The 21,795-nt window shown below is 39.1% G+C and overlaps 3 protein-coding genes across 3 annotated transcripts; 1 reads left to right on the top strand and 2 right to left on the bottom strand.

Moving 5' to 3' along the window:
* Positions 1–876: 876 nt before the first annotated feature.
* LOC138896158 (uncharacterized) lies at positions 877–1,473 on the bottom strand. The gene has a single exon (XM_070180943.1). The coding sequence runs from the start codon at positions 1,471–1,473 to the stop codon at positions 877–879; it is 597 nt and encodes a 198-aa protein (XP_070037044.1).
* Positions 1,474–4,186: 2,713 nt separating this feature from the next.
* Positions 4,187–8,839, bottom strand: LOC138896159 (uncharacterized). Its single transcript, XM_070180944.1, has 7 exons — positions 8,697–8,839; positions 8,103–8,517; positions 6,388–7,929; positions 6,147–6,232; positions 5,791–5,989; positions 5,159–5,512; positions 4,187–4,810 (listed from the first exon to the last, which is right to left on the bottom strand). The coding sequence occupies exons 1-7, from the start codon at positions 8,837–8,839 to the stop codon at positions 4,187–4,189; spliced, it is 3,363 nt and encodes a 1,120-aa protein (XP_070037045.1).
* A 1,024-nt stretch (positions 8,840–9,863) lies between these two features.
* On the top strand, positions 9,864–11,066 carry LOC104100720 (probable glutathione S-transferase). The gene is made up of 2 exons (XM_009608024.4): positions 9,864–10,253; positions 10,504–11,066. The coding sequence occupies exons 1-2, from the start codon at positions 9,945–9,947 to the stop codon at positions 10,852–10,854; spliced, it is 660 nt and encodes a 219-aa protein (XP_009606319.1). The 5' UTR covers positions 9,864–9,944; the 3' UTR covers positions 10,855–11,066.
* Positions 11,067–21,795: the final 10,729 nt, after the last annotated feature.

A 21,795-nucleotide genomic window follows, 5' to 3' on the forward strand; every position in this document is an offset into this window, starting at 1 on the left:
TTAGTTTGTTCCCTTTCTTAGGGACTACTACTACCTTTGCTAGCCATTCGGGTTATTTGACTTCCCATATGGACCCTATTTTAAGGAGCTTAGTTACCTCGTCTTTGATGAAGGCATGCTTGATCTCGGACTGGGATCTCCTTTTCTGCTTCACCGGATGGAATTTCGGGTCCAAGCTCAGTTTATGAGTGGTGACCTTTGGTGGGATTCCTGTCATGTTGAGATGGGACCAAGCAAAACAATCCATGTTAGCTATAAGAAATTGAATGAATTTTTCCCTGAGTTCGGGAGTTAACCTCGTGCCCAGCCCAGGTATACCTTTCGATTGGGAAGATGTTCGATCAGTATGACCTGCTCCAGCTCTTTGACTGTTGATTTGGTAGTGTCGGAATCATCGGGGACTATAAAGGATCGAGGAACCCCATAATCATCGTCTTCTTCAGTCCCATGCTTATCTAGTTGGGTCGAGGCCGGCATTTGTGATTGATATTAGGCTTTCTATTTTGCTTTCGAATCTGACTCCTTTGTTGATGAGAGTGTCGATATTGGAATCACTTCATCGACGACAAACATTTTCTTCATGGCGGGCAGCTCCCCGTAGATTGTTTTAATCCCTTCTGGTGTAGGGAATTTTAGCACCTAGTGAAAGGTCGAGGGCACAACCCTCATGTTGTAGATCCACGGTCTCCCGAACAGGGCTTTATATCTCATGTCCCCTTCGATCACATAAAACTTGGTCTCCTGGATGGTCCCGGCTGCGTTCAGTGGTAATGTTATTTCTCCCTTAGGAGTTTCACAAGCCATGTTGAATTCGTTTAGCACTCGAGCCGCGGGCACGATTTTTTCCTGTAGGCCGAGTTGTTCTACGACCCTTGATCAAATGATGTTGGACGAACTACCTGGATCAATTAACACACGTTTAACTCGAGTTTTATTCATCAGTACAGATATTACCAGTGCATCATTATGGGACTGTATGATTCCTTCTGCATCATCATCATTGAAAGATAAGTTTCCTTTTGGTATGTAGTCCCGAGTTTGTTTCTCCCTCGTGATTGACACCTTGATGCGTTTTAACATCGGACCTTGGGGAACATCGACAACTCCGATAATCATAAGAATGACATTTTGAGGTTCTTCTTGCTCATTTTGTTTATTGGAATCCCTGTTTCTGAAATGATTCTTAGCTCGATCACTCAGAAACTCCTGAAGGTGCCCGTCATTGAATAACTTGGCTACTTCTTCTCTCAATTGTCGACAATCTTCCATTCTGTGTCCATGAGTGCCATGATATTTGCACATTTGGTTGGGATTTATCGGGGCAGGATTAGTTTGTAAAGGTCGAGGCCATTTGGTATCTTTGATGCGTCCGATAGCCGATACGATGGCGGCTTCGTCAACATTAAAGTTATATTCTGATAATCGTGGTGCCTCTTTAGGTCCGATAGGCCTATCAAAGCTATTCTTACTCATAAGCCCCCGAGAGCTCTGGCCTCGATCACTCCTCCTTTTATTTCATATAGGATTTCACCCAGATCCGCTGCTCCTACGATCTCCATTATACGACTGGTACCGATCTCCGTTCAACCTCAGTTCTCGATCAATGTCCCTTTTGATTCTATCAATGGGCCTGATAGGATAAACGAACCCGGAAGGAGCCCCAAGCTGGTCATCTTCTACCCTGATCTTTGATTGATACCGATTCTGCACATCGGCCTAAGTAATAGCCGGGTATTCTATCAAATTATGCTTCAACTGCTGCGAAGCCACTAAACTTCGAACATTGAGTCCTTGGGTGAAAGCTTGAACAACCCAATCATCGGCGACCGGTGGAAGATCCATTCGTTCCATTTGGAATCGACATACGAATTCTCTGAGCATTTCGTTGTCCTTCTGCCTTACCTTGAAAAGGTCCGACTTCCTGGTTTTGACCTTGATGGCCCCAGCGTGTGCCTTTACAAAAGAATCTGCAAGCATAGCAAATGAATCAATAGAGTTAGGTGGTAAATTGTGGTACCATATCATAGCTTCCTTTGATAGGGTTTACCTAAATTTCTTTAGCAAGATAGATTCGATCTCGTCATCCTCTAGATCATTCCCTTTGATAGCACATGTGTAAGAGGTAACAATGCTCGTTTGGGTCGGTCGTTCCATTGTATTTAGGAATCTCGGGCATGTAGAACTTCTTGGGAATCAGTTTGGGAGCCACACTCGGGGGGAAGGGTTTTTGCACAAACTTTTTGGAATCCAGACCCTTCAATATTGGTGGTGCCCCCAGGATTTGATCGATCCTGGAGTTGTAAGTTTCCACCTTCTTGTCGTTTGCCTCGATCTTCTTTTCCCCCGGCTCAACTCGTTTTGTCAGTTCTTCAAGCATCTTCAAAATTGCAGGATTGGCCCCTGATTCCTTCTTGTTCGATTTCCTTGAAACCGATTCGACACTGTGGACGACTTCCTGGGACTGCCCGGGCTCGATCTTGCTCGGTGGGTGATTCTGGTTTTGGAGCTGGGCTATCACTGCTTGTTGAGCCTGCAACATTTCGAAGATCACCCGCAGGCTGATCCCGCCCTCTTCGCCACCACGTGTGCTTTGAGCGGCTGATCAAACGACTCTACGGATGCTGCTCTCGAGATCGACGACCAAATTTGCATTGATGGCTACATGCGAGCTGACGTCGATTGAATCTACAGCCGGAAATCCGTCGAGGCCAACTGGAGGTACATCGTTCCCTGGTGCTATGTTATCATTTTTGTCGTGGTGACTGAAATCATTGTCCACGTGTAGGGGTGTCGACTGGGAGTTCGACATTTTGATCCTGGAATCAAAGATACTCCAAAGAACAAGTGTAAAATAGTGTGTGTTATGAAAGATTATACCAGGTAATCACTATTATCCTTAGCCCCCACGGTGGGCACCAAACTGTTTACCTTAAAAATCGAATAACAATTAAATTTATACACGATTTTAAGGATAGGTGATATAACTTGATACAAATTATGTAAACATATTAGAATTGAAATTGACGATAAAAGAATAAATGCAAATCACACAAGCCTTACGTCAAACTGTTTACCAAATCGAACAGCCTTGGCCCTCGAGTTCGATCACCCTTGAACCAAGAGATGTCTCCACTGATGCATTAATAGAATAACAAGATGAATAAAAGCTAGAAAATGATAGTATATTGCTTTATGTTGCGTAATCTGTTCTGTTACAAATGATCAGACCCCCTTTATATAGTAGGGGATCTTGATACATTTCTACACAAGGTAAAAAAATCTCATGATTTGCTAATCAATCGGCCTATCCTTGATACGTGCCGAGATTTCCGTCGTGATCTACAACCGATCGCGGATATTTCATCCTTCTATTATTCGGCTCGGCAAATTTCTCTCGATCTCGTCTGATCTCGAACTTTAACCTACCATATTTCAGTCCTGATTAGTCACACAAGAGGCGAACCCGATTTCGAACGTATATACATATATTATGTTTATGCGAAATACATGTCTTGCATTTTATTAATTTGGACTAGATATCGATTACAAATGAGCTTTTTAATTCCGAATTCTGTTCTGTAAAAAGAAAAGTGCCAAAAAGATTTCACATATACTGATCATAGAGTTTGAGTAATTAAGAAGGGGAGGATGCCTAATTCCAAGATAAATAAATAAATACATAAATAAATAACCCAATTCGCCCGGTCTATTCATCGTTGACCAGAACTATATATTCAAAGTAACTGAAGCTATTTGAAGTAAACCAAACTTTTGATAGCAACTAATAGGGGAATTTGATTCAACAATTGAAAGGAAATTACAAACTTGAAGAAAATTGAAAAGCTGCAACAGAAGGGTAAGAGGTGAGAAGGGATTACACCAAGAACGTGGGGAAGAGATAGAGAAAGAGATGCAACATTACACATTAACCATACCACTACTGATACTAGACATGTCTATTATAACAATATAATATCCCCCTATAACCAACCAGCTATTGACACTTGCCTCATCCAGCTTGCCATATAAAATCCCCCAAAAGCCTATTGGGCTGTTTCAATCTTCTGCTCCTACGCAGTTGATCCCCAGGCCCAAGTTCTTCTCCCATTTGGTCTTTCAGCCCAACTACATCATTATCCAACATTGGGTCCAATGACGGGTTCATAACACTATTGGATGTAATGGCTTACGCCAAATATCCTACTGTAATTTGTTCATCTGGCTGCCCGTTACAGCGCTTGAGTAAGGAAATGTGGAACACTGAATGAATCCTAGCTTTTTCAGGTAATTGAAGCTTGTATGCCACAGAGCCAATCCGCTTTAATACCTTGTAAGGTCCAAAGTACTTCCTACTTAGCTTGTGTTGGTGAGCGCTCCTCAAAGACTGTTGCTTATATGGCTGCAATTTCACGAACACCCAGTCACCTTCCTCAAAATGATCATCAGTTCGCCCCTTATCAGCATCTTTTTTCATGCGGGATTGTGACTTGGACAGATTAAACTTCAGGATCCCCAGTACTTCATCTCGCCATAGCATGTACTGCTCAATCAAATCATCGGAAGCACTGCCCAACACATAGCGAGCGATGGTGGGAGGTTCTCTGCCATATAATGCTTGGAAGGGTGTCATCCCCACTGAAGTTTGAAAAGCTGTATTATACCAAAACTCGGCCCATGGTAACGTGGGTACCCATTCATGCGGGCTGTAAGCCACAAAATACCTTAAATATTGCTCCACACACTTATTTAATGCCTCAGATTGCCCGTCGATTTGGGGATGGTAAGCAGTACTCATGGCTAGAACAGTCCCCTGTAAATGATGAAGCTCTTGCCAAAATTAATGTAGGAAGCGAGGGTCTCGATCCGTCACAATTGTTCGAGGAGGACCATGCAACTTAATGATATGGACTACAAAAGCTTCAGCTACGGACTGGGCAGTGAAAGTTGCCGGTAAAGGAATAAAGTGCCCGTACTTAGAAAGTCTGTCAACCACGGTCATAATGGTGGCATTTCCCTTAGAGCTCGGCAAGCAAGTGATGAAATCCATAGCTATCTCCTCAAAAACCATGTCGGGAACGGTTAACGGTTGTAAAAGACCTGCAGGTAGCTTATTGATGTCCTTGGATCATTGGCATATTTGGCAAGAGGCAATGTAAACCTTAACATCATTACCTATTCCTGGCCAGTAAAAGTTTGAGGATAAGCGATGAAAAGTACGAGCAACACCAGCATGTCCGCCTATCTTTGAATCATGAAATTCCTGAAGCAAAAGTTGCTTTAAGGAAGAATCGTGTGGTATGACCAGACGACCTTTGTAAAAGAGCAACCCTTTGCGAAAAGAGTAGGCTGCATAATCCGTAGGTTTATTTTCCATGCCCTGCTGGATGGCCAACAACTCAAGATGAATTTTGTTTGCCTCTATCAACTCAGCGAGCCACTCAAATGAACGCTCAGAAATAGCATAAAATGTGCCAACCTCAGGTGGTCTAGATAGGGCATCCGTAGCCTTATTCTGTTTCCCGGTCGATAATTAATGATGAAATCATACCCAACTATTTTTCCTAGCCACTTTTGTTGTTCTGGGGTCTGAATTATCTGAGTTGTGAGGTTTTTGAGGGACGGCTGGTCAGTGATTATTGTGAAACGTCGCCCTAAGAGATATTGCCTCCATTTTGCCACAACTTGCGTGATGGCATACATCTCTCGGTGGTAAGTTGAGGCTTTTTGCATCCTAGGACATAATTTTTTACTATAAAAGGCAATGGGGTGCCCTTTCTGTGACAGGATTGCCCCAATCCCTACGCCAGAGGCATCAGTCTCCAGAGTAAAATCATCATCGAAGTTGGGCAGGGCCAGAACTGGAGTAGAGCTAAGCCTAGACTTCAGGTCCTCAAAGGCTTGTTGGGCTTGCTCATTCCAAACAAAGGCGTCTTTCCGGAGTAAATCAGACAATGGACTGGCCACAGTGGCAAAGTGACGAATAAAGCGCCTATAATAACCCGCAAGGCCCAAGAAACTACGGACCTCTTTAACTGACTTAGGTGTGGACCATTGTTGTACAATAGAAATTTTTGAGGGGTCGACGGCAAGTCCATCTGAAGATATAACATGGCCCAAATAATCCACATTGGTCTGTCAAAACTGACATTTGTTGCGCTTTGCAACCAATTGGTGTCGTTGGAGCAATTTGAGGACTAACTCCAAATGCTCCAAATGCAACGACCAGGATGAACTATAGATGAGAATATCATCAAAGAATACGAGTACAAATTTGCGAAGATGAGGCCGAAAAATGTCATTCATGGTTGCTTGAAAGGTCGATGGTGCATTGGATAAACCGAACGGCATAAACAAAAACTCGTAATGGCCATCATGTGTCCGGAATACCGTTTTAGGAACATCAACAGGGCGAACACGGATCTGATGATAACCAGACAAGAGATCCAACTTTGAGAAAAATTTAGCCCCATATAATTCATCAAACAACTCGTCAACTGAGGGAATTGGAAATCTGTCACGCACGGTAATGGCATTAAGGGCCCTATAGTTAACACAGAAGCGCCATGATCCATCCTTCTTTCGCACCAACAAGACTGGTGATGAGAACGGACTTGTACTAGGTTGTGTTACTCCGTCCCTTAACATATCAGATACGAGTTGTTCCATCATTTGCTTCTGAAAATGAGGGTATCGATAGGGCTTGACATTGACTGGACGAGCCTCGGGGGAAAGATGAATGGAATGATCAGTTGTTCGCACTGGTGGAAGTCTGTGTGGTTTAGTGAAGACAGTAGCATGTGAATCCAGTAATGCCCCTAACTCTGAAGGTATATCCTGTGGTTCCCCAGAATCTTCGTGCACTAGAAACAGGAAAAAACAAGTAGCAATGGCATTAGTGGCATGATATCGGCGTAATGTTTGTAATTGAGCCGGTTGCAGATCATCCGGGGGGTCACCCACCCACTTAACTTGTTGGCCTTCCAAATAAAACTCCATTTGGCGAGTGGAATGGTTGGTCAGTACCAGACCTAGAGTGGCTAGCCAAGCGCCGCCCAGAACAATATCCGCGCCATGGAAACCCAAGAGATATAAGTCCATTATGAAGTCTGTTCCCTGGAGAGTAAACGAAAAAGCACGAATTACTCCTTCACAACACAAACGCTGGCCATTTCCCACAACCACCGAAAAATTAATAGTGGGTTCAACTGTAAGATTCAGGAATTTAGCTGGTCGTGTCTGAATAAAATTATATGTACTCCCACCATCAACCAAGACAGCAACAGGGGAACCATGGGCATGACCCTTGAAGCGAAGAATTGTTGGAGAATAACCACCAGCTAAGACGTGATAAGGCATTGTCGATTGGGCCTGTAACTCCAAGCACTGAAGTTTCTCTGCCAACATTTCATCCGACGTGATTTGTGCGGATTCGGCAATGAGTGGTTCGGAATCGTCTTCAAGCAGAAGGATTTGGGGTAGGGATTTGCATTTATGATTTGCCACGTATTTCTCATCACAATAATAACACAACCCCTTATCGCGATGTTGCTGCATCTCCGCCGGCGTTAGCCGTTTGACGGGCACTCGAGGGCCTGATGTGGAGGCATTGCGTGCTAGCACTATAACTTTGGACGAAAGAGTAGGCAGTAAGGGTTGGGTTATAGAAAAAGCAGGTTGCATGGGCCCTCTTTCTATCTGCAAACGCTGCTCATGAGCTTGGGCCAAAGAAATGGCCCCATCAAGTGTTTTGGGCTTGTGAACCAAAACTGACGTTTTAATATCCGAACGGAGCCCAGACACAAATAACTTGAGCATCAAGGATTCAGAAACATCTTCCGTTTCATTAGCTATTGCTTCGAACCGAGCCTGGTAGTCGGCAACAGTGGAAAACTGACGGAGCTTGGCCAAGCGACCTTCAGGTTCTTCCAGCTCTTTTTTTTAAATCGAATTACCAACTTAGTCGCAAAATGAGGCCAGTCAACCAGTTGTTTGTTACGGAAGAGCCAGCGATACCATTCGAGAGCCTCCCCGTCTAACTAAAACGAAGCAATCGTCAGCCTCTGTTCTGGAAGAATTTTGTAGAACGAAAAATACTTGTCAACCTGAAAAACCCAAGCATCTGGGTGATCGCCGGAGAACCGACTCAACTCCACAGAAGCAGGTTTGTGCCGGAGCACGACAGAGTTACCACCACTATCGTTTGTGGACAGAACCAGCTCAGTCGTCTTCGAACGAGACGTCTCTACTACGGACTCATTCAACTGAGATCCAATGGAAGCCACCTGAGAAAGAACCTCTTGCATCAATTTATGTTGACCATCAAATGCTATGCGGAGTTCCGACATCTCCCAGGCCATGCCCGTTTGCGCGTCTTCCAGTTGCTTGAGTCGAGTATCCACCATTTGGCAGATAACAATGAAAGCACCAATGAAGTAAATCAAACTTTTGATAGCAACTAATAGGGGAATTTGATTCAACAACTGAAAGAAAATTACAAACTTGAAGGAAATTGAAAAGCTGCAACAGAAGGGTAAGAGGTGAGAAGGGATTACACCAAGAAAGTGGGGAAGAGATAGAGGAAGAGATGCAACATTACACATTAACCATACCACTACTAATACTAGACATGTCTATTATAACAATATAATATTCCCCTATAACCAACCAGCTATTGACACTTGTATCATCCAGCTTGCCATATAAAACCCCCCAAAAGCCTATTGGGCTGTTTCAATCTTCTGTTCCTACGCAGTTGATCCCCAGGCCCAAGTTCTTCTCCCATTTGGTCTTTCAGCCCAAGTATATCATTATCCAACACTGGGTCCAATGACGGGTTCATAACACTATTGGATGTAGTGGCTTACGCCAAATCTCCTACTGTATATGTTACCTTATGAGTACCAAATTAAATATTATCTTATATTCGGTATAGGTTGCAAAAAATTAATGACCAAACCAATGCCCGAAACTAATCTGAAAACAAGGTAGTCTGCCTCGAAAATGTTTAGTTCACTCGATTTAACAATTTTGAAATTTAAATTACTTTATTAAAATATTTACTATATATTTTATTGTCACCGGCGAACAATTTAGAGAAAACTTTACTTTTTAGGCAAAACAATTAAGTATTAATATAATATAATTTATCATTTATCCGCGGTATCCCGTCGATGGCGTGGTTGATAACTGCGTTGAAATTTCCGGTATTCTTACCAGTGTATTTGCTTGTACTGCTTATCTTTAAGCTAGCATTGATCATAGATTCCTAAATTTATTCTGAAAAATCTGATTCGGATGAAGTTTGGTTTGAAGATGAAAATGTGTTTGGACATCTGTTTTGGGTAAAGTTTGGTTTGGAAAAATATGAAACATGACTTATACCCATAAGTTTTAAAAAGTATCACAAATAGCCAACAATATCATTATCAATAACATTCATTATATTATCGCAAACCATAGTCCTGAACATAAATAAATTTGATACAAAATTATTATTTTTATAATAAACTACATGATACACTATCAGATGACCGAGAAGACGAAACAACATCGTTACAAAATAATAAATGGTGGGCTCTTTTATAAAATACCAAAGTTTGGGGCAGTTTTTAAAAAATATAATAGTGATATTTTGGCCCGCTAGTTTTGGGATTTGAAATTTGACCAAAATGTAGGCAAAATCTATGCCCAAATATATATTTGCCAAATAAAACCCAAATTTATTTTGTCAAAATCTACTGACAACTAACTCTTCGGTCAATATGAAGCAGTAAAGTAAGAAGATTGAATTAGTCAAAGCATTTGCTAATTGGCTGTCAAGACATTTCCTTGGTTTTTCCTCTATAAAAGAAGCAACTCAAGAGTGAACCATTAACCACCACATAAGAATTAAGATTCCTAAACCAGTAAAGCAAAAACACTTAGAACCAAAGTAGTGATATCATATGGCAGGAGTGAAGTTGCTTGGTCTTTGGTATAGCCCTTTTAGTCACAGAGTTGAGTGGGCTCTTAAGATTAAGGGCGTGGAATATGAATTTATAAAAGAAGATCTACAAAATAAAAGCCCTCTACTTCTACAATCAAACCCTGTTCACAAGAAAATTCCAGTGCTAATTCACAATGGAAAGCCCATTTCTGAGTCTATGGTAATTCTTGAATACATTGACGAAACTTTTGAAGGCCCTTCCATTTTGCCTAAAGACCCTTATGACCGTGCTATAGCTCGTTTCTGGGCTAAGTTCCTCGAGGATAAGGTAAAATCCGTCTTCATGCTTTGTATTCCTCTTTGCAGAATTTAGTAAAAAATTTATTGAAACTTAAAAGTTTTTGACTGTTTTATTTTTTATATGATTGGTCATGTCCTGTGTCGATTTTAGATGCTGTGTGATCATCATGGTGAATAAATGTGTTAAAAGGGCAAGGTAATATTAAAATCACATCAAAAGAAGTTAGGGTTGAGACATTATATATTGTCATTGTTGTTAAGTTTTGAATTTATTGCAGGTGCCACCAGTGGGAAAAACATTCTTTCTCAAAGGAGAGGAGCAAGAGAAAGGTAAAGAGGAAGCTTTTGAGATGCTGAAAATTCTTGATAATGAGCTCAAGGATAAGAAATTCTTTACCGGTGACAAAATTGGGTTGGCTGATATTGCTGCAAATTTTGTGGGACTTTGGCTGGGAGTGTTTGAAGAAGCCTCTGGAATTGTTCTGGTTACAAGAGAAAAATTTCCAAATTTTTGTGCGTGGAGAGATGAGTACATTAACTGCAGCCAAAACAAGGAATATCTACCCCCTAGAGATGAGTTGCTTGCCCATTTCAAAGCTCGCTTTCATGCTGCAGCCGCTCCCAAATGAACACCTCCAGTGAAATTTCAAGATTTTGTGTGGCAACTTCAAAATAAAAATCTTCATATGTCTGAACTTGGGCTTTAACAATTTCAGACCCAAATATCTGAAGTCTATAAAACTCTAGACTTGCAAACTTCAAGTTCATGACATTTTGTGTGGCTACAAAAGTATTTGTCGAAAGGCTAGTTTAGCAAGATATTCACGTGCTTTTCGTGTTACTGTTTTGTTTGGTTGATCAGAGATTGTAGAATAATTAATAAATATTATGACTTCTCTCATCAAATTGATAAAGGCAAAGAAAGAAATGTTGACTCATATTGTGAAAGCATTTTATATTTCTAAGAAAGCAGAAAATATTACAAGGAAGTATCTCGTGTTACAGTTTTGTTGGTTAGTCGGTGATTATACAATAATTATTCATATCTTTTTTCCTCATCGAATTGAAAAAAGAAAGGATTGGTGACTCGAATGTGAAATCAGTTTTATATTTCTAGGAAGCACAAAAAATTAATTAGTATGCTATGACATTTGACGAAAATGTTGGTGTCATGAGCACATATATAAGTCATCGGTATTATTTTGTACCTAAAAAAAGTAATAGTATTATTGTTAATCTTCTCACCATCGTTGAGTTCTAAGAAAAGGAAAGCCTTTTATTAAGATTGTCACAGTCGAAAAAACTCGTTCTATAAAAAGAATACAACAACAACAACCCAGTATAATCCACTAGTGGGGTCTGGGGAGGGTAGCTGTTTCCAAATGACTATCGGCATCCTTCCCTCCAAGAACTCCCCACCTTGCTCTTGGGGTGACTCGAACTCACAACCTCTTGGTTGGAAGTGAATGGTACTTACCATCAGAGCAACCTACCTTGTCAAGGATAGGAGCATGAAAAAAAGTAAGGGTTCTTTACTTTCTAGTCGGAATACACAGATTACATATTGAGTTTTACACGGTTATACACATATTTTACATATGTTATACACTTATCGACTATTTTAATTTAAGTGATTGATTAGACTACTATTTTAAGTTAAATTCTCACCTTCTCTCCGCGCTAAGCGACGACTTTAAGCTATTATACGAGGCGGATGATGGCCCAGTTTCAAGGGAAGAGAGAGTGCTGATAGTTATGATGTTAGCCCAATTGTCTGTTTTGTTTAGAAAAATATTTGTAAAAATAAATAAATGTTGTAAATTAGTTAATTCTTAAGGTTCTTTCTTTCTCTCTACATTTTTTATTTATTTTCTTGTTTCATATTATTACTTGAGCTAAATTTGTCAACAATAAATAGATATTTTTTAAACTTGGCTGCAGTTAATGTAATTATCTCTCCAAGGGAAAAATTACCAATACAATAGCGGAGGCTTCTTCAATAATTCCAAGCCAAAATGGCACTACATTTGCAGCAATATCAGCAAACTCAAATTTGTCACGTACAAAGAACTTTCAGCGTCTCATAAGCTTTCCCTTTACCTTTCTCTTGCTCCTCTTTTGAGAAAGAAAAATTTCGTCACTGCTGGATGGTACCTGTAAAACACTCAAAATTAAAATGAATTTTTTTCTAGATTTAGCATAAATGAATACGCAACAAAAATAATTACGTTTCAATCTCAAATAAGTTAAGAATCTTCGCTTCATTTAAGTTCATCTCAGACCAATATTATATAAAAATAAAATAAAAGTCAATAAAAGTTCTTCATATTTTCTATTGGTAGCTATTTTGCAGTCATGTTTGAATACATTTCGGCCGTCAATGTTGATTCTTTTGAACTTCCTTTTTATTTTTATTTTTCTGTATAGTAGTTGGAATATTTATAATATTTCACAACACAACGAAGTGAAAAGTAACAACCTTACACATATTAGCAGGGAGAGCAATAACAAGGATGACTTATGTGCTTATGTCACTCACTTTTTCGTCAAATCTCGTGGCTTGCTTTTTCATTATATTTTTTAGCCTCCTTAATTAGAATTTAGAAATAGAAGACTGTTGTTTAACATTATGAGTCACCAACTTTATCTTTCTTTTTCAGTTCAATAGGAAAACTGATATGATTAATTATTGTTCAATCACTGACCAACCAATAATATAGTAATACGAGACACATACGTAAATAGCCAGCTAAGCTTACTCTCTCGAACAAGTAGTTTTATCAAGATTTAGCATCAGTGGGTTGTGAATTAGTTTGATTTTATAATATGCATACATTTTAAATATCTTTAAGGTGTGAATGAAAATGAAGGGATGCAGCCCGCGTGGAAGAAAGAAAAGAAATTTGTTGGATTTATATAGAAAATGTTATAAAATAAAACTGTAAAGTAAATAAACCGAAGACAAGTATAGAGATTGATATATTATTCAACTTCAAACTCATGTACATAATGAACTGAATTCTCCTCTATTTATAGAAGAAAGGAAGCTGTTGTGTAAGCTACTACTGCAAGCTGCTTGTAAGCTGCTACTATAAGCTGCTGTGTAAGCTGCTATGTAAGCTGCTACTGTACCAGATATAGATAATCTTCTACAAGAGGTAATATTTATCCATAACGGAGTACCGAAAGGATAAGCTTCTTCAGGAGGCTTATTTCCAATAGAGTACTAAATAGATAAACATATTTACGGTGGAGTCCCATATGGATAAGCTTCTTCAGGAAGCTTATTTACAATGGAGTACTAAATGAACATCCATAATATAATATATTCATAACACTCCCTTTTGGATGTTCATTAAAAGATATTGTGCCTCGTTAAAACCTTACTAGTAAAAACCCAGTGGGAAAAATCTTAGTGAAGGAAAAGAGTACACATATTTAGTAATACGCAATTCTAGCTGCCTCATTAAAAACCTTATAAGAAAAACCCCATGGAAAAAACTTTAGTAAGGAAAAAAGAATACAACGCGTATTTCACTCCCCCTGATGAAAATCTTGTTCTAAATATTTGAGTCTCCGCATTCCAATTTTGTATATCATCTTCTCAAAAGTTGAAGTTGGCAAAGTGAACAAATGTGCTGGATTGTCACTTGAACGGATATATTGCACATCGATGTCACTATTTTTCTGAAGATCATATGTGTAGAATATTTTTGGTAAAATATGCTTCGTTCTATCTCATTTTATAAATCATCCTTTAATTGGGCTATGCATGTTGCATTGTCTTCGTATAATATTGTGGGGTTTTTTATCACATTCCAACCCACATTTTTCTCGAATAAAATGAATCACTGATCTCAACCATACGCATTCCCTACTTGCTTCATGAATAGCTATTATCTCAGCATGATTTAAGAAGTAGTAGCAATAGATTGCTTTTTGAAGCGCCATGATATGACAGTACCTCCACATGTAAACACATACCCGATTTGAGATCTAGCTTTATGGGGATCGGATAAATAACCTACATCTGTACAACCAATATGATCTGCACCACCTTTGTTAGCATTAGCAAGATATATAAGTGCACCAATTACACTGAGATAGAGTATTTCAGGACCAAGGAGTTCCTCATCCTCTTTTAGAGGTCGGAACGGATCCTTATTCACTTCATGTGATCGAACACCCATTTGGTGTACTTAATAGGTGTATTTTATCCATATAAAAGTGTTTTAAGACCTTTTCTGTATAGACAGATTGATGGATAAAGATCTCATCTGCTAAATATTCAATTTACAGATTAAGACAAAGTTTTTCCCTTTGGAGCTCCTCTGGAATTCCTATGATATTTATGCCATTAACGTAAACAACAAATATAACAAACTATGATGTTGTTTTCTTTGTAAAAGTGCATGGACAAATGCCATCATTTACATAACCTTCATTCATCAATTCAGTGAGGCGATTATATCACATGCGCCCAGATTGATTTAAACCGTACAAAGATCTTTGTAATCTGATTGAATACATTTCATGATGCTTTGAACTATATGCTTCAGGCATTTTAAATCCTTCAGGGATCTTCACATAGACTTAATCAAATGAGTCATATAGGTTATGACTTGCATTTAAATGGCATGACATCTTCAAGTGTCTGGACTACAGGTCCGATCCTCACAATCTTTTACAATATTGTGAACTATATTGTATCAAATATATCGTCGACGATCGTTTTGTATCGGTTCCTAAGCGACATAACTTGTTGAGATCTCATCACTTTCCTTATTTTCAGGTACCTGAACTTCTTCTGGAGCTTCATGAAATGTTATGTCGTGGGCTCTTCTAGAGCTCATTCCCTCCTCATTATGATCATTTTGATCATTTGCTCCTATCATTTTTCAAGGATTGTTACCTTTGGAACCGATCGGTTTACTATACTTCATGCATGCAGTACACTTTATCCTTCAGGGACTTTAATTTTAATAGGAGCATTTGCACCTGTAATATCATATTTAATTTTGGATCAGCAAATGCTTCTGGCATTTGACTTGAGTTATCTTCTAAGTGAGGATCATATTAATGATAATTCGATTCATATAACATATTTTTCAGCTGTTCGTTCCATCCCCAAATGTTAGAAAAACTAACACATATCCCCAATCTTCTTTGAAAAACTTATATTTGTACATTGTGGTTGAGAAATTAATTATACACCACACATCAAAAGTTATTAAATAGTAAAAATATTTGGTTCCTGATCCTAAACCAATTGTGAGGGGAGGACTTATCATATATTATTGGTCTGATGCATACAAGTGTTGTTGTATGCAATTTAAAAAAATCTTAGACCAACATATGAGGCTTTGCTCTCATAAGCAATAGTTTAGCCATTAATAGGAGGTATTCAATGCTAAACTAGCTTGGATATAAACCAGCATCATCAAGATGAACTATCTTGATTTCATAATCTGAAAATTATGCTCTTAATTAAGAAAGGCAATTTCAAATGCCAAACTGCAAGTTGACAATAAACACATATAACCATCTCATATATGCATCTATAAGTGGTTCACACGATAGTTGAATGGGCTCATATTCACTTGTTATATATTCCAGAATTCAGGGATTTTAGTCTCAACTTTAGCTAGTATAATCAATTTATTATGAGAACAAGCAACACAAGAGAATTCTTGAAGAATCTTCTAGTTCTTTAGTATATTCTTATCTAAATTCTCAAATAGCTCATTTAAAAATGGCAAATGAAAATTTCAAGTTTATCATGGCATGTGCTATATCTAAGTAAACTTCTGGTTTACTATGACATAAACTTTTCTATCAGTAAATTTCTGATTTACTGTGGCTACTTTTATATCAGTAAATTTCTGGTTTACAGTAGCTATTTTTGCCTCAGTAAAACTTCTGGTTTACTGTGACTGCTTTTGCATTAGTAAGCTTCTGGTTTACTGTGATACATGATATAGTACGAATTAAAGAATAAGGCGGGTCACTTCTCACATACATATTATTTTACCACCTATGATTATGGAAACTTGAAGATTTTCAATCTTCCAGTCATTTGTAGTTTCAATATGATAGCCATTTATTAGTAAACTTCAAGTTTACTATAATATATATTTTGACCATAATCATATAATATGAATGACATATTTGTATATAAGCTCTTCGAGAGTCTTCATTTATTATCCACAATCTAATATTTATCCGACAATACTGGTGTCATGTATCTTCTAAACAAATAGTTAGATCTTCAGGAGCTTTTGATAAATTTTGTACTACCAAATATTGTTCTGACACTTCTGGTGTCATGAGAGAAAATCATAATCAAATGAATAATATAAAGACAATTCTAAATTTATAAATGACGAAAATTAAGAATTTTAATTTTTTTTACCACTACATAATATTTTCCTGTTTCAGGAGGAAATTTTAATTATTTACTACTTCAGGAGAAATTTAAAATATAAAATATTGAGAATATATTCTCTCAATCGCATTACCTCTTCTGGAGGTGAATCGTAATATATTTACATCAAGAGCGCATTCATATTTAATATTGTCACATTCACTTCAGAAAATGGATTAATATTATCAAAAGTTCTCTTCCTTCAGGAGATAGAACATAATTATCTGAACGTGCATAATCACATCAAACTGTGATGCTTCGAACCTCTTTTAAGATATTTGCTACTTCAGAAACAAATTGAGGTATGAATATAATATAGAGAATTTTCTCTAACTTATCTTCATTGTAACCATAGCAAGCCTAAATTATCACTTCTGGTGGTCATAGCCTCTTCTGGTGGCCGTACTCTGCTAGAGTTCAAGTGAACCATGAAGTTAAGTCATAACGAGACTTCAGAAATATTACCACTATTGGTAATTATATATTTCTCATAAACTCTGCTGGAGTTTAGATGGATCTGACTTTGTTATTCACTTTGTAATCTTTTATGGAGATGACAACATGATGAAAATAAGTATATAAAAAAATAGTTGTTATATGCTAATACGTATACAGAGCACGTAACATAGCAAGTTGATTCAATATCCATTGTCTTCTTAGTCTTCAAATTTGTATTTCAAATCACAATGTACCTGCAAGTCCTGCATCACTAGTTGCTGAGAATTAGCACGTGATGGACATAGATAATAAGCATAATTTTTCAAGATCATGAAGGAAATCAAATTAACATTATAAATTAATAAGCCTTATCTTTGAGAAATGACATCAGATGGATTTCATCTCTTCATAGAGTTGGAAATTAACAAAACCAACGTGCTGTTCACCACTCCAAAGATGTATTTTCCTCAAAATGCTTTGACTGAACTCGGTTTGACCACGCACAAGGGCAGTATGTTGCCTCACAGTCAGATAGTAATGGTGAAATTAGAGACTCGTGCTGATAACGTGTTATAAAATAATACTGTAAAGTAAATAAACCGAAGACAAGTATAGAGAGAGATTGATATATTATTCAACTTCAAACTCATGTATATAATGAACTGAATTCTCCTCTATTTATAGAAGAAAGGAAGCTGTTGTGTAAGCTGCTACTGTAAGCTGCTGTGTAAGCTGCTACTGCAAGCTGTTGTGTAAGCTGCTACTCTAAGTTGTTGTGTAAGCTGTTACTGTACCAGATATAGATAATCTTCTACCAGAGGTAATATTTATCCATAACGGAGTAGCGAAAGGATAAGCTTCTTCAGTAGGCTTATTTCCAATAGAGTACAAAATAGATAAATATATTTACGGTGGAGTTCTATATGGATAAGCTTCTTCAGGAAGCTTATTTACAACGGAGTACTAAATGAACATCCATAATATAATATATTTATAACAAAAAGATATTTTTATACTAATTTAAAGAGTTTGAAAGAAGGCAAGCCCTCGTGTCATTATTGTCGGCTTGTATTAGGATTGATTAATTTTATGGACGATAAATTTTTATCTTTAATCTCATGAAATTTTCGTAAAGACACCTGGTTATTTCCGAAAAGGCAACAACTTTGGTCCTCTTACCCATTTAAATAAATAGAGGCCTTGCCTTAAATTTTATTATCGAATTTTTAAACTTCTCCCATTATTTTTCAAACACATAACAAAAGCTGAGTGTAATTTGTTCTAGTCTTTGAGTTCGAAACTTGTTGGGAAATTTGAAGTACCGTTATCACAATAAAGGTAAATGCGTTCTATTTCGGGAGGGAATAATCCAACACCTTGACTACTATTTACTCTAAAAAATAGATAACAATTAAATTTGTAAGTAGTTTAAGGATACGTGATTAATTCGATACGAACGATAAATTGCGTTAGATTAAACAAATAAAGATATAGTAAATTCAAACTACGCGAGGAGGATGATTCCAGCTTTGATGAAATATCCACCCTCGATCTGGATTCACAATGGCTAGCACATACAAACGAGAATAAGAGCTATGAATAACGGTAAAAATAATAGTATATTGCTTAAGGATGCGTGTTACAATGTCTCCAATGAATAATCACACTCCCCTTTATATAATAGGGGATTTTACCCTAAGTACAATTCTATAAAAGGTAAAAAATCTCTCATTTACCTGATTATTAGATTCCCGTCGGTACGTGACGAGATCTGCGCCGTGATACCCAGTTGATCGCGGATATCACGACCTTTCGTTAATCGTGTTTGATCGCCAATAATGCTCTCCGAAGTCTCTTGAGATTTGGACCGATCCGGGGTCATGGCCTCGTTATACTCGAGGGCGGGCATCGTGCCCCAGATGCCTGACTTGGTGAGTCCCTTACCTCGATTCTGGTTCCTTGTCATCGCGTTCCTTACTCAATTTATTTTATCGGGAACCAAGCCAACTTATGGGTCCGGTTTCACCTGTATATAGATAGTCCCCGCATTTCTCGGAGAGTAAGTTTTATGAAAACGACGAGGAATGACATGAGTTCTTCGATCTTTTCTTCAACACGCTGCGACACAAAACGAAAAAGAAATCGAAACGTCCCATTAGTCGCGTCATAATGACCTCAAATGTGTGTCAGTCGTCGGTTGGCTGCCCCTGGACGTGAAACGTCGTGGAAACCCTATAAATATCTCCTAATTCGTTCATTTTCCACTTTACGTCCAAACTTCTACCCTCAATCATTTAAGATATTACAATATTCTTTTATCCCTCAATATTCTTACCTTCGTTACTCAAGATTTCTCAGTACGTTGCAAAATCTTTACTCATCCTCCACTCAAGACAACACATCTGAGCTTTCAACTTTCACCCTTTCTCTATCTTTTTCAAGTTTTTGCAGCTAACAATGGCCAAAACCTCCAAATCTATTCCCCAAAAGGTCGCCTCTATCTCCCAACCGACTGCTGAAATTAACGAAACTGCTCTCGATGTAGTCGACCTCGGGGGGTCCGTCGCTAACGTTGCTACCGATGAACTGGCTCCTGAACCTCCATTGAAGATGTTCATTCCCGGAGGTTGTTCGGTTATGGACGACATCAAGGTTGAGAAGCCTTCTTCGGTGCATGGTCGACGTGAGGAGGCATCGAGATACATTTGCTCAATCACCGAAGATGACCTCCCCACAGTTCGAAAGGACTGCAACTGGGTCGACAAGGACATAGTGGACCCGGTTATTATAGACTTCTGTAAGAGATACGAGGTATTCCTCGGTCAGATCTACCCATCGCTGTGGAGGATCATAATCCTCCTTCGATTTTTTATGAACAAGATCGACTCTTGTTGGCTCACCATGGATCATCTACTCTACCTGTATAGTCCCCAAATCTTCTGAGGGGGACTGATAAAGCTCGTGCGCTGGTCTAGTAAAGCCCCATTCTCAAGCATCGATGAAGATCGGGATCGAGGCTGGCAGGGACGCTTTGTCCGGGTGAGGTACTCGAACTTGATTCCGACCGAATTTAGGCCATTTCTCGAGAAGTGGAATGCATCACGTAAGTACAACTTTCCTTTGAATGTTGATTTTATGTTCATCTCCCTTTTCTTTATTGGTATTCAAGGCGGTGCAGCTGTTTCTCGAGTCCCAAATGATATCCCTCGGTTAAAGGAGTAGATCGAAGTCATTGTTTCACAGATGCCCTACTCCGAGCGCTCGTGGCGCAAACTCTCAAAGGGCCGTTAGGAGGCCCGTTCCCATGGTAAGATCTCTTTCCCGAATAAGTCGCGTTAGGATTCTTCTCCTAACATCACATTCTTATTTCTTTTATTTCCTTTTTGCAGGTTTGCCTAACACTGTCGAGCTTAGGCCTCCGGTTGGGGACGAGGACTTGGCCGCTGATTCTTCTGCTTCGGAGCAGCCCGGAGCCACAACACGAGAGAAGAAAAGGAAGAGGGCACCGAGTTGCCCGAGCTTGGAGAAAAAGAAACCAGGGAGAAGGTTGGTTCGTAAGTCAAAGGAAAGCTCCACCTCCCGAGTGCCTCACTCTGACTCACTTCACCGGCTCAGGGACTAGCCCGGGGAGGACAAATATTTTGTTGCCCACGATCCGTCTTTCCCTGAGGAGTAGGTGGCAGCCGAGGGGGAAGCGACAGAGGAAAATCGTCCTCAAGAGCACGAGGCTGGCGCAGGGGCGAGTGTCGAGACTCCTCAAGACGCCGGTTCTTCCCCACCCGGTGTCATAGAAATTTCAGGACCACCCTCGTTCACGGAGTCTATTTTTGACGAAGCCCGAGCGACGAAGGGGAGATCCAACGAAGGGCTCCATGGAGTGGACGACCCCCTTCGATGCTTCTTTGATGGTGTGGACTCAATGATAAGTTAGAATTTTGACTACTTATTAGCGCCTTTTAGCTTTCGTTTTAGTCCAAAAATGTCTAATTGTATTTCCGAAAACTGATGAAATATGTTTACCTGCAGGATTATTGGAAAATGAGCCATTACGATGTAATCCAACTCAAGGAGGAGTGATCTGAACAAGGACAAAAATCATACACAGAAGCTCAAGTGCGGACCGCAGATTACTATCTGCGGCCGCAGAATGTGAAGGAAAATCAACAGAGCCCTAGTGCAAAGTGCGGAGCGCACAATTATTGTGAGGCCGCAGAAGCTACGTAAGAGCCAAAGTTCAAAGAGTTTCATTTCAGGCTCAAGAAGAAATGCGGACCGCACAATAATTGTGCGGCTACAGAAATAGCTATGCGACCGCAGTCAGGAAATGTGCGGTCCGCAGAAGAGCCTAGTGCGGCCGCACCCAGAATTGTGCGGACCGCAGAACATTAGAGATGCGGCCGCAATCCAGAATTGTACGGCCGCAGAGTCAACACCTGTCAATAGCTGAAGAGAAGTGCAGACCGCACATATAATTGTTCGGCTGCAGAACCTCTGAAAGGGCAATTTTGTCCGAAAATTCTAACTTTGTATAAATAGACTACTTTCACGAAATTAGGTCAAGTTTTGAATATTGAAAGTACTGTAGCCATTTTTCTTTACCCAATTAGGCAATTTAAGCTTATTTTGGTGATTTAATATTGAATTTTTATCTTTTAGTCTTGCAATATGAGTTTTATCATCTTTTGTTCTCTATTTTCCTCTATACCCA

Source organism: Nicotiana tomentosiformis, chromosome 7 (assembly GCF_000390325.3).
Source record: "Nicotiana tomentosiformis chromosome 7, ASM39032v3, whole genome shotgun sequence".
NCBI classification, from domain to species: Eukaryota; Viridiplantae; Streptophyta; class Magnoliopsida; order Solanales; family Solanaceae; genus Nicotiana; species Nicotiana tomentosiformis.